General features: G+C 35.4%; 1 protein-coding gene across 2 annotated transcripts in view; it reads right to left on the bottom strand.

Annotated features, from left to right (window-relative positions):
* The window catches only part of TTLL7 (tubulin tyrosine ligase like 7), a 120,444-nt gene that overhangs the window by 16,314 nt on the left and 90,040 nt on the right, over positions 1–14,090 (bottom strand). For both annotated transcript variants that reach the window (XM_074335041.2, XM_074335042.2), the window contains 4 exons: positions 12,765–12,970; positions 11,601–11,735; positions 9,635–9,715; positions 4,523–4,683 (listed from right to left, as the gene is read on the bottom strand). In XM_074335041.2, the coding sequence (XP_074191142.1) occupies positions 4,523–4,683; positions 9,635–9,715; positions 11,601–11,735; positions 12,765–12,970 (583 nt within the window). The remainder of the gene's footprint in view (positions 1–4,522; positions 4,684–9,634; positions 9,716–11,600; positions 11,736–12,764; positions 12,971–14,090) is intronic.

Here is a 14,090-nt window from a genome sequence, read left to right on the forward strand (position 1 = left end):
AGTTCAAAAAGGAAAATTAAATGGTTAAAAAGTTCTTTCTGGCACTCCCTAATCCTCAAAGAAACATAAAAGGAAATGACTTTAAATTACATTTCTTCTTTTTTTTTTAGTAACGTAACAATAAGATACAGAATACTGAATACCTCTGGCAACAAAGGGAAGTTATTAATGAAATCCCAAGACTTGAAAAGCTTTATATAATCCAGTAAATCCAATAATTTTCACCTCCTTTCTCATCAAAATGCTTAATAAAGCAGTTATCTAAAAAGTGAAACTGATTCATTTCTTCTTCTCTGGTAAAGTCCAAATAGAGAACTGAGTGGCCCAAAGTTAAGTGCAAGAAGGGAGAAGGGAAGGTAAAAAAAAAAAAAAATCTGGACTATACCAACTGGATAATCAGCAACAGAAAGATTAATGAGCTGAAAAGTACTAACAACACATCGAAATGAAAATGATATGCGAATAATAAGATTCACATCATTTTAAATAGTCCACACGTTACGCATACGTTTTCAAGTAGGCATATAACTCAACCTAGAAACAGACTGCCTTAGAATATTCTTAACAATGTCTTCCTGCCCCCAGATTTTCTTCTTTGGAGTTTACGCATTAGGGTTTGGAGTGGCGAGAGCGTTTCCAAACAAAGCATTCCTTCTCCCACACTAGCCGCTGCATCCTCCTCTCTATCGGCAAATTCCTGTTCTTCCTCTTCCTGCAAATCTCAGCTGACATGTTCCTTCCCTTGGCCACATTTCCTGAGCTCTCAGGCCTGGTTTGAGTCCCACAGCACCTAGACTTCCCCTTTCCCAGTAAAACATGTGGATTATTCCAAGAGCTATTCCCCTGGATGGAATACCAGAATGTGGGGCATCATAACACCAGGGGGCTGCATGTGATTAAAAAAATAAATAAAAGGGTGTCTGAGCATGGACTTCAGCAGCCTGGAAGAATAAGAGAGAGAGATAAGGAGGTTTTATATGTGATGCAGCAGTAAAACCACTGGGCAAATTCTAGAGAAACCTGCCACAAATACCTACAACATTTTTTGATATTTCTGCATGTGGACAGGCAATGGTTTATTTACTTAGTTAGTGGTACTGACAGGTAAACGCAGGAATCAAGGTGACCCAGAGTTATTTGGATTATATTTTTCCAAGATTTCATACCGAACTGTGAAAGATAGCTGTACCTTTCATTAAAATCTTTCCTTTGTAACAGAGCTAAGAGTAGATTTTTACCTTGACTACTAGGCTGCTGAGCCAAAGTTAAAGGAGTGAACATTGACTAGACATGATCCAAAGATAAGTAGAACTATTCTGAGTTCAAACTGAGAATAACACACACACAATACCATGTAACCTCATTAAATTGAGGAAGCCTAAGGAACTTATTTGCAAAGCTACAAAACAAAATCTAGTATTAAACTCACCTCTACAAACCATCAAGTTTTTAAAGAAATGGATAGTAAGTGGAAATCAAATTGGACTCAAAGCTACTCCCACTCCACCAGCCCAGGTCCAGTTGGCTGGGGATTTGGCTCATGCTATGGACTTGCAATAAAGCAAGCTTGGCAACCACTGGCAATGCTGCTTTAAGGGGACTCAATACAACTTATTTGGGCCAAGCATTGTTCTAAACACTTTACGTGTATTAAGTGGTTCAATCCTCATAATATCACTTTGAAGCAGATTCTCTGATTATCTCCACTTTATAGACAAGGAAACTGAGGCACAGATAAGTGGAGTTACGAGCTTGGGCTCTTGACTCAGACAAACTGGGTTTAAATCCAGGCTCACCTAGTTACTAAGAGAACTTGGGCACGTTATATACTGTCTTTATGCTTCAATTTCCTTATCTACACAATGAGAATAATAACAGATTACTCAAAATATTGTAGTGGTGATTATAAGAATATTTAACACATATGTGATAACTATGTATAGTGTCAGGTGGGTACTAGACTTATCGGAGGGATCACCTCGTAAGTTATATAAATGTCTAACCACTATGCTGTACACCTGGAACTAATATAATATTGAATGTCAACTGTAATTGAAAAAATGTAAAAATTAATATTTAATATGTAAAACAGTGCCAGCCACTTAGTAAGCCTTGAATAAATGTTACTCTCATCATCATTACTAGCAGTGATAGATACTATGAGAGACAGTTGAGGGGAGGGAGCATTGTGCCAGGAACAGGAGAAAAGGATTCTGAAGATTTTATAACTAGTTGGAGTTATATAACCAAAATAGCTCAAGAAAGAGGATCCTTAGAGGCAAAGAACCACCACTTAATGAGCATCTTTAAGGTCTGCCATTAGAGATTATCTTATGGACTCAAAGCCATCAGCACCAATTTCAGTAGCAGACTATCTCACTGCCTTCAATGGTGGAGAGTAGCTGGGATTCATATGTGGCATTCCAACCAATGGATCAACAAACAGAAGAAGAAAATTCCAATTACGAGTTCACATTGAGAGAACTTCTACATCAACTAAGGGTCCATGGAGTACAGTTCAAATGTTTCACTTAAGTCTCTGTAGAAATAAATTAAAGTCAAGATTATTCTCAGATTTCATCACAACTCAGAGTACCATATGAATTCTCCCTGTTGGTGAATGGCAGCTGAGGAAAATTATGGTGGTGAGAATAAGTCTGCAAATGGTATAAATGATTCAGTTCTAGATGACTAGAATATTGAAATGGAGGACATTCAGAGGTCATTTCGGGCTACAATAGTCTGCTAAGGTTTTACAAAAAAATGTACGTAGTTTGGGTCTTTATATAGGGTTTAAATAATGCAAGGGGGATTGGAGGAATGGAGTTTAGAAGCAGCCCAATCAGATATTCAGTGACGCCAACAGCTCAGAGAAAGAAAAGTGCACATTTTAAGATATTTGAAAAATGATGAGTTTGTTTTTTCTGGAACACAGTTCAAGTAGGAGAGTAATGAGAGAGACGACTGTAGAAAAAAGAAAGAACCAGCACATTAGAGAGTCTTGTACCTCTAGATAAGAAGTCTATACTTTAATGATAATTGAGGGAAATCACTAGAGATTTTAGGAAACGATGCTGACAATAGGATGGTTAAGGGCAGCAAAAACTAGGGGCAAAAATATCTAGAAATCTATTAATTTCACTTAGCCCTTCTACCAAAAAGACTCCATCTTTCTGAAATCCTATAATACTTTATATCTGTCTCTTTTATAATCATTGCTTTCATATATCTCTTATTTTGTCTACCAGAGACAGCAGAGATTATTGATTAAGAGCATGAAGTCTGGGGCCAGGCTCACTGAGTTCAAATCCCAGTTTACTAGGAGCTTAGCACCTATCAGTGCCTCGGTTTCCTTGTCTATAAAACGGAGATAATCAGGGAATCTGCTTCAAAGTGATGTTATGAGGCTTGAACCACTTAATACATGTAAAGTGTTTAGAACAATGCCTGGCCCAAATAAGTTGTACCGTGTTCGCTATTACCATTTTTTAAGTTTCTTGAGGGCAGGATCTATGTCAGATTCAGCTTCGTATCTCCAAAAGTATTTAACACAGCAGTAAGTACTTAATAATTGTTAAGAACAATGAAAAACAATCTAGAGTAGCCACAGTGGGAATGTGACAGAAAAACTCACAGGATTTAGCAAATAACCTAATAAAGATATTGAACGCAAAGTAAGATGTAAATGTCCCTGAGATATTAAACTTCTATGATTGGGAAAATAACAATGGGATTAAGACAAGTCCAAAAGAGAAGCCATTTCTGAATAAAAGGAAGGTGTGGAATGTTTGACTTTATATATCTTGAGGCTAAAATGATAATGAGTCACAATAACTTTGGCAGGACTCAAATGCTGCAGAGGAGCAGGAATACAGCCATAATTTTGGAATTCGGCTACCTAAAGGCAACAGATGAAGAACCTTGGATATTGACACTTTTCATTAATTAAGATTACCTTCTCTCCATTGAATTCAAATTAGTTGGGTGGTGTTGTGTTCATAATTACCATCTGATTCTAAATTAACTGTTATAAATTATAGTTAAAAATTACACATAGTAAAAATTCCATATTTTAACACGTTGCGTACGGCGGGGTTTAAATCCCTCATACCCCTCTGTTCTGGCAGGTTTTTAAAAGAAACTACTTTAAAATGCACTCTTCTCTTTAAAGCGTAAATGCTTCTATGTCATTTATTATTTTTCTATGGAATTTTTTAGGATTTACTCACCTATGATGTTAGTAATCCCTCCTGGTGTGATACTGCAGAAAGCAGCTTCCTTTGTTATTAACGAAACACAAATAATTCAATAAAATGTGCAAACTAAAAAGAGTCAACAGTAAAAACGAGAAGTCTCGTTATCCGTCCTTAACGCATGGCTCAGAAAAAAACAAAGATTCTCGTGATCCGTACGCAACGTGTTAAGAGATTATTAAAGAAATTCACCCATTTTATTGAGCTACCTCTATAACTAACAGTAAAATATTTAAAAGGACAATAATAAAAGATAACTTAGCACTTACCCTGAATCACAGAAACAGTTCCATAGTCCTTGGCCATGACTCCAGAGTAGGCGATTAAAAACCCGGTTAAAAATCCTATATAAATTTAGTTCCTCGACATCAGGTACCTTCCAGATGCGTGGAAGAATTGTACGAATACTTGTTTTTACTATGTCCAAAACCTAGTGGGAAAACCAAAGTATTTCAAAATCTAGGTGTATGTGTGTGTCTAAAATACAAAGATGAAAATAATTTTAAAATGAATACACACTCATACACGTGCTTACTGATTCACTCACTAACAGAATAGAAGTACAAAATAAAAAGTTCAGAAATAAATCCATGCATTCATTGAACTTTGCTATATGACAAAGGTGGCAGGTCAGACTGTAGTAAGAAGAGATTAAATTTAAAATTAAAATTAAATATAAATCAACAAATGGGATTTTAAAAATAGTAGTCTTTATGAAAAAAGAAGAATATTCACTTCACTCGATTAATAAAAATTAACTATAGAGTGATTAAGATCTTAAGTTTAAAAAATAAACCATTAAATATCTAGGTGGAAAGTATTGATGGGTATCTTTTAAATCTTGGGTTAAAAAAAAATTACTTAAGCCATCAAAAAAGTACGGAACCATAAAAGATTGATAGATTTTGATTATATTAAAATAAGAACTTCTGGCCATCAAGAGATACCTTAAAGAAAATAAAAGATCAAATTACAAACTGAGAAAATATATTTTCAAAACATATACATCCAACAAAAGATTAGAATCAGGGATATATAATGAATGTCTAATAAATTGTTACTATAAACACCAATAATAGAAAAAAATGAACAAAAATACATGAACAGGAATTTCACAAAAGAGGAAATAAATATTCCCAATAAACATAAAGAATAAAAATTAAGACTATAATAAAATATCATTCTATGTCCATTTAATTGACAAAAATTTAAAGTCTGACAATACTAAGTGCTAGAGAAATAGGGATCTACAGTGTCTCTTAGGCATTGTTGGTGGGAGTACAAATTATTGCAGTCACTCTGGAAAACAGCTTGACATTATCTCCTAAAGTTGAAAATTCACATATCCTGTGACCTAGAAACTCTCTCATAGGTTAAAAACAACAGGCATGTATAACAATGTTCAAATAGTTGTTTATAATTCTAAATAGCTGGAAGCAACCCTATGCTTTATCAAGGACACAGTGAATAAATAAAGAGTGGCATACTCATTCCCTTGGAATATTATAAAGTACTCAAAGTAAATGAAATACAACAGACAACAACACAGCACATCTTAGTAATATAATGGTAAGTTAAAAAAACACATACCAGGGATTACATACAGTATGACACTTTTAATAACACAAATAGAAAGGAAACACTAAATTTTAAAAATCTTTATGGGGAATACACATAGATATAATAATACATAAAGAAACAAAGGAAGGGACTGGTAAATCATGAATTCAGGAAAATGGCTACCTGAGACATGGAAGCCAAGGAGATAGAGGGGAGTCCATTGGTTAGATAACAGGTTATTGCCAAGAGCCTATCTTTTGTTTTGGGTACTGGGTTCACATATGGTATAATGACACTAGAGACACTAAATAAAAGCAGGCCATATACGGACACTCTAATGAGACAGCATCATGAAACGAGGACTACTAATTCTAGACAGAATTCTAGAGGTTCCATGACTAAAAGCAGCAACTTCAGAAAGAGGCCAGGGAGTTAGGGGTGGGGAATGCTTCTGCTCCACTCCTAATGTTTCCTCTCACACGCGAATGGAGGATAAATCTTCAGGACTCTTAGGCCCCAGCAAGCATCTCTGCCTGAGGAGTGATTTCCCAGACTGGTGAGACTAGCATGGTCTGGGCATCCCAGGAGCTTGCTCCTTCTTTTCCAGAGGATCCCACTGGGAACATATATTCTTCTTTGCTTCTCTTTGCCTTCATTTGTAAAGGAATCCCACCTCTCTGCCCTCTCCACCCCATAACCTTCCACCTCCCAACCCCCACTCAAGGAGGGAAGCTCTGGTCATGGGGAGAGGAGTGGGTTTGGGAGACCTGTAATTTGGAGGGCATGAGGACATGCAAACGAAGGGGGCAAGAACTCAAATCCCTCATCTCTCCTCTGGGCCTTCACCTAGCTTTCCTCTGCTTGGAACAGTCTTCTCCTATCTCTTCACCTGGTGAATTTCTGTATCTTACCTCAACATCACTTCTTCAGGAAGATTTTTATCTGCCACAAAACTATTGTATGGTTGACCCCTTAATGCCCAGTACTTCCCTAATAGTAATATCTGACTTTATTTTAATTTCCTGTTTAATTAATGAAGACTGTCATCAATTAATTAATTATGACATTTTGGATGTCATTTTATGGATGAGAAAACTCAGGCATAGAGTAGACAAGTAACTTAGCCAAGATTACGCGCTGATGTATAGACAGCTCTTAACCATTACTCAACACCTCATAAGTAATTTGATCTGTCTAGGTGCCAGCAGCAAAATTCCAGAAGAGAATCAAATTGTCTATTCTTAGATTCAAATTCACTTCTAGTCACGTAATACTTGGGAAGGTTGGTGGAGTCACTGGGCATAAACAAGGCTGCTCAGGCGCCCCTTCCATCAGGGCCAGGGAGTAGGGAGGGACTAGTTTGTTTAAAGGCTATACAGATGGGCAGACAATGACTGCACCTTTAAGAAAACACCCACTGAAAAATGTTAGGAAAGTAGAGCAGGCAGTCAAAAAACAGACTGGGATGAAATAAATTAGTGCCAGTTTTATTTGTATTGCTATTTTGGGTTTCTGGGTGCTTTAAGGTTGGAACAAAATGGATGGAAGATAAGTAATTTGTAAAACACTAAAACAAATGGTCAGCAGGGTGTCTTTGTGTTTACCTGTGGATTCAAGTGAGACAAACCTATAGGATATAGGTATACACTTCCTGACATTGTGACTTTTAAAAGCATCCCAATTCCACATTAAGCTCTTCAAGGGAAAAGAATAAATGGGAGATTCAGTCAACGAAAACATTAATAAAATAAAAAGATTTGTTTTTACAATATGAAATATAGCGCACAGACAAATTTGTATTTTATAAGAACACAGAAGCTGAATGATGAACTGCTCCATATGGCTGAACAGTTGGTCTTAAGTTAAAATAATGGCACGAGGTGAGGGAGGTTTAGAAATAACATTAAAATTACTACATGCTGTACTAATGATGCATGCAGCAGCCATGGCTACAAGGTAAAGGCATCTTTGCTGACGCAAAACGATCAGCTTTGTACAGCATAAGACCGGGTCTTATATTAATTTTTGCTCCAAAAGACACACCAGAGCTGATGGTCCGGCTAGGTCTTATTTTCGGAGAAACACGGTATGTCAGTCCAAATGAAAAAGAGGTGGAAAACAATAACGTCAAAAAACATGCAGAAGCAACCACAGTGGGTAGTAAAAAGAAATGGCTGTTTAGAGAAAAAAATACTTGACAAACAAGGATCTCTTAGAACCTTAAAATACATGCAAATATAGTACAACCGTAATATCACTACTTCTTTTTCGTCATCATCCAATCTTAGTTTATGCCTAGACATCATATCAGAGGAACAAATTTTCATCAAATTTGGCATTTTTCACAAACCACCAACACTGTAATATTTTCATACTTCATATATATCCATATAAACAATATAAAGCAACTGCATTCTTGGCAGAAAGTTAAATTATTCAAGTGTGGAGTTACCACAACATGACATTAAATAAGATTAGCTATTTCCATTTTCACCTCGGGAGGGTTCTTTCAGTATTTAATTCCTATATCCATGACCTTTAAATTTTATAGCCATTAAGGAAAATTTGAAATGAGGTACATGGAAGAGTTTGTGTGCATGGCATTATAATCTTAGAGCTTTACAACATTCTAATGAGCAACCAGTAAATTCTTTGATCATTTCAACAGTGATCTCTAAATGGAATTAAGAGATTTAAACAGGTTTGGTGCATTCCACACCTAAAATGGTGCTTAGGACACGGTAATACCTCCATTAATATTGTTCGATGCATGGTTGCATGAGCAAATAAATAAATGAATGAAGAAAAAACTCTCCAAATCTCCAAAAGTGCCTATCATAGTTCTTGTAAACAACTGGCAACCAATACATGTTTGTCAAATTAAATAACATCCCACACAGTCCTTGTGGCAGCCATAGAGACATGCCTTTTGAATTAACCTGCTTCTAAGAGTGCAGTTAGCTGAGAGAGAGATCCAAGACGGCAGAGTAGATAAATACTGTGCGGGCTTCCTTCCATGAACACATTAAAATTACAACTAAATTGTAGAACAGTCAACCTGGAGAACCATGTAAAGTTTAGCTGAACGGAAGTGTTATAATTGAGAATATAAAAAAGAAGCCATGGTAGAAGGAATGGAGGAGGAATGGAGACATGAAATGGGCTGGCCACAAACCTCCATGTGGCCATTGAAAATCAGGAAGGATATCTCGGCCACAGAGGTTCCTCCCAAAGGACTGACGGACACCAGCTCCACACCAGACTCCCCAGCCCAGAGTACTGGTGCCAGGAAGAGGAGCCCCTACAACATCTGGCTGTGAAAAACAGTGGTGATTCTGACCATCCAGGTGGGACAGAAGGCTGCAGGAAACCCAGACATCCTCTTAAAGGGACCACACACAGACCAACTCAATAACAGGCACTCACTCTAGGATCCAGTGGAGAGACTGTGATTCGGGGGCATTGAAGGCATACGGGGGCAGACTCCAGCGACCACCACATTTCACTTTCCTCTATACAGCAACATTCCTTGAAAAAATGTCTGTTCTAGCTGTGTTTTTTTTCCTCTCTACCTTTCATTCTTGAACCTGCTCCATTCAAGTTTTTGTAAGCTCTGTGAGATCATGCTGTTTTTTTCAATTCACTTTTTTATCCTCAGAACTTAAACCAATGCCTAAAAACATAACAGGTATGCAATAAATGTCTGTTGAACAAATGTATAAACAAATGAACATGTATATAGTTGACTATGAATGTGGTTTAATGATCCTAGCTTAATACATAGTCCAAAAGGGCAAACTTGTTTTGGGGGCATTACTCACTTTTCGCTGTTTTACAGAGTCCAATTTTATGAGCCAATATGAAGCCACTTTTGTTTTATGATATTTCCAGTTATCAATGATCTGTTGTGAGGAAGAAACATTAAGAAATTTAATCTAGAATTTTCCTCAAAAGTAACAAAAAGTAAATAAATTTGGTTGAAACCAATTTTATCAGTGAATTTGTGAAATGAAAGCATTACATTACTTGAAATAAAGAATTTCTACTTTCATATAACGACATAGGCAAAGATTTCTAACATAAGGTAAAGAAGCCATCTGAATCCAAAGTTTTCTCTTCTTGCTGTAAAGAACATACAATCTCTAATGAATGAAAGTCAAATGTCTTCAGGCACATAAGATTTGGAAAGAAACCCAAAACTTAGATTTTCCATTTTAATTCCAAAAGCTGTACCACATCACCCACAACAACAGAATATCTAGTAATAATACATTAGAAGATGGCCTATGTATATAATTACGATTCTATTATCCCTTTGTTTTGTTTTTTGTGCAAACCTGCAAATTTTATGAATATATATTCTACTAATACATACTATAGCAAACAGATTAAAATATTTGCTGCACATAGTGAACACATCATACACAACCTAATGTCTGATATAGTTGTTAATTATATTTTATTAATTATATAAACCTATATATGTTCTTTATAGAACAAAAACATTAGCAACAAATATTAGTTCAACTCTCTGATTATCTAATTTTTCCTCTACTTGATTCAAAAAGGTGCTACAAAACTAATATAGATATAAATAAAAAGTATAAGTAACATGTCTGGTACGAAGTCATTGGCTATGCTTAGAAAATAATTTGAATAAGACCACATGTAAATAAAAGCATATTTATCATAATGCTTTACAACTAACATTCATTTTTCTTCCTCTTCCCCTGATGTAACAAATAGTAGCCCATTTGCAAAGAATATGCCATTTTCGCTTTTTAAAAAATATGTAACAACACAATGCATAATTGTGGGGGCTATGGTTACAACTATGTCATGATTACAAAATAGAAATGCCATTATTGATTTTTTTAAACTAAGAAAGTCATTTTATTATTTGTTTGGTGTTTGTTTCTAGACAGTTGCTTTAGACAAAAGTAATCATAAAAAGTGAAAAAGCTGAGTGCAAAGCTGTGGTTTTTATCCTATAACTGGCCACTAGATGGTGCTTTCTTCTCTAGAAAAATTAAAAAAATGTGTGTGTGTGTGTGTGTGTGTGTGTGTGTGTGTGTGTGTGTGTGTGTGTGTGTATGGAAACCAGAACACAGTTCTATTACTAAGGAATTGCCTAAGAATGACAATTTGAAAAGAATGTTTGAATGAAGAAATATTAATAGAACTTTGAATGAAAAAATGTTCCTTCACCAAAAACATTTAAATGGCTGCACCTTCTTTCTAAATTAAAAGAAGTCATTTACTTTAATGTGAATTTTAGGACTCTGCCATTTTAGAATGTTCCACTGGGTGGTGTGTGTAACAAGAAAAATACACACAACATAAGCCATTTCAAAATTTGACCAAAACCATTCAGAGTGTCATATTCAAATATTCTTGACATTTTATGCCTATGGCCCCACTTCTTTTCATTGCATTTCATTCTATATTAGATCTTTCTAAATCTTTATAGAAGCAGGTTTAACTTGATATTTCTTTAATTGTTAAGCCAAGAATTATTTAACATAAGTTATTTTCACTTTATGTAACAGTTGCATCATTAAAATAGGACTATACACTGAAAGATATTTTTTATTGCTGATTATAAATGTGACCTCACTGCTCATGAATCATAATTAAATAATCGCTGTATTTTCTAAAGCTTGTGGAGGTTGAAAAGAACATCAGTTAAGTTTACTGTCAGAATAATGTCATCAGGAAATAAATCTTAATATTCTAAGAATAAAAAGGTATGAGCTCCTTGGAGTTTTATATACATCAAATACTCACATCTTCCACCAGAAGTAATGAGTCTGCATCTGATTTTCCCGGAAACCGGATCTTCATGTCCTTGAGAACAAATAAGGTCTGACTTGTTAGATAGTCTTCTTGTTCTTTTGTTCTCAGTTGCCGCAAAGACTCACTCTTAAATTTGAAAGAATACAGATATTTGGAGGGGGTCTTATTTCATTGTGCCACTACAATCTGAAAGATATTTCTAGGTAAAAATGATACATTTTTAATTGAAAAAAAAAACAGTGAAAAAGGAAGAAAACAATTGTTTACACTTATTCTTAGAATTAAATTCTTAGGATTAAATGGGTGTGGTTTTCCAAGAGTGTCTTTCAAACTTCCACACAGTTGTATTTTATTTAGCTCAAAATACTAAAATAAAAATATAAGTGTTTAAAAAAGACTTCCTGATCAAAAGTTTCATTTGCTATATACCTTAGGCAATTCTTGATTAGGAAAAAACAACAACAACAAAAAACAACACACATTGTCACCAAGCGAAATTGATTCACTTTATATTTTTCACTCTTTGACTGGGAAACATCATCCACATTAAATAAACAAATTAAATAAATCCCTGGTCTATGTGAAGGTACTTGAAGCTATCTATTTGAGCATCTACAAGTAAATCTGGTTGCAAAATAAATTCACTGACTTGTTCAATACTGAATCTTGGATTCATACTAAGGGAATACTATATGTAAATTTAATATACAGAAAACATAAACAATGTTGTCCTTCAGTGTCCTAAGGATAATTTATCAATGGCTTACTTTTTAACCTATTAATTAATAGTCCCATTAAGGAAAAACTTTCATACAACAAAATTTCCCCAGATTTACAGATATACTGCACAAGACACTGCAAAATCATATATTTACTCAGATGATTTTCAACAAAAATTATCCTACTCCATGGTAATAAAGTGCTATTCTCAGTGTCCATCTTCAAGTTTTGTGATATACTTAAGTCTGCCTTTTAAGAGTCTGGACTAAGTTACAGACTAGGATAGATTGACTAATCCAAACCCCAGGAGACCATGAGTTGCATGATAGAAAGGATCTGAGATTCATTCTGTCCTCCTTCCAGCAGATTTCTCTGCCACCTAATCCTGAGTGCAGTGCTTCCTATAATCTCAAAGGAGTGAGGTAGATGACTTACCATCTGAGAGTTAGTAGAGCTGGCATCATTACTATGAGGCAGATGCCTTGTGTAGGAGGAACCACGGTTTAAGGAATGTGACCGAGACCCTGAAGTTGGCCGGGATGCTGATATCATTTGTTGAGCAGTAAAGGGGCGGATGTCCACACTGGAAGGTGACTGAGAAGAGATTGACCGAGGGCAACTGAATGAACGCCTTATGGAGCCTATTCATGATGGAGAAGAGGGATAATATAGCAGCCCTTATTGAAAGTTTCCCACTGTATTTCATCTATATAAACGAATAATCAGACCACAGAGTAGCAGTGTGGCACTAAATGTCAAAGCATAGGCATGAAAACATGAGTTTGGAGTTAATTCTTCAATTTAAACAGTGAACTTGGTGCAGAACCCCTGTCATGTATGACGAATGGCTATCATGAGAACAATACTTAAACAGTACTTTAATGTTCTGTTCTTGAAACATGACATAAAAGACAAGATAGAAAAACACTTACGTAGCATCTTCTATAAACCAGGCATCCTACTAGGTGCTACACTTTTATGCTAATCTTCACAGAAATCTCTGAAGGAGGAACCTCCATCACTTGGAGGCTCAGAGAAAGAACTTTGTCAAGGTCACATGACAAGAAAGTAGCCAAGCTCAGGTTTAAATCCTGACCTATCTAATGCCAGTGTTCTCTCTCTAGCCATTATCCCTGGATTATATAAAACCATACTATCCATACCCTGGGATTGGACTGGTCATTTATTAGAATTTGTGTACAGAATATTTTACGGCAAGACTCATCGGGAGGAATCGAAAAGAGTCTAGAGAATGGGCAGGATAAATAGATGAGTTATAGAATTTTGAGCCCATGAGAAAAAATAAAAGAGAAGAAAAACAAAGATCACCTCAATGGAGTTTAAATATATAATTGGTTATTACAAGAGAGAGGAACTAGACATATACAGTCTTCTTATTCACAGGAGAGAAGAATAAAAACACTAGATTTAAATTCCATAGTAAATGGTTTAAGTGAAGAAAAAAATGTCTGGATTTAAAGGCTTGTTATAAGAACAAACAAGTAGAGAAAACCATAGAATAACTTCCCAAATGTATATTGAGAATATTTAAAAGAGAGAACCAACTAGTCCAGGTATTTTGATTCCTGACAAAGGGAAATAGAATATCAATCAATATTATCAACATTTATATCTTTCTTAGCTCACATATTTTATATATCCTCTGTTCTATATTCTCTCTTTGCTTGGGGAATATATCAATCCACATTAATTAAGTAATTTAATAAAACTCACATGAAGGCAGGTTGAATACCCAAATAC

Source organism: Rhinolophus sinicus, chromosome 14 (assembly GCF_057876585.1).
Source record: "Rhinolophus sinicus isolate RSI-liver-muscle chromosome 14, RSI-T2T, whole genome shotgun sequence".
Lineage (NCBI taxonomy): Eukaryota > Metazoa > Chordata > Mammalia > Chiroptera > Rhinolophidae > Rhinolophus > Rhinolophus sinicus.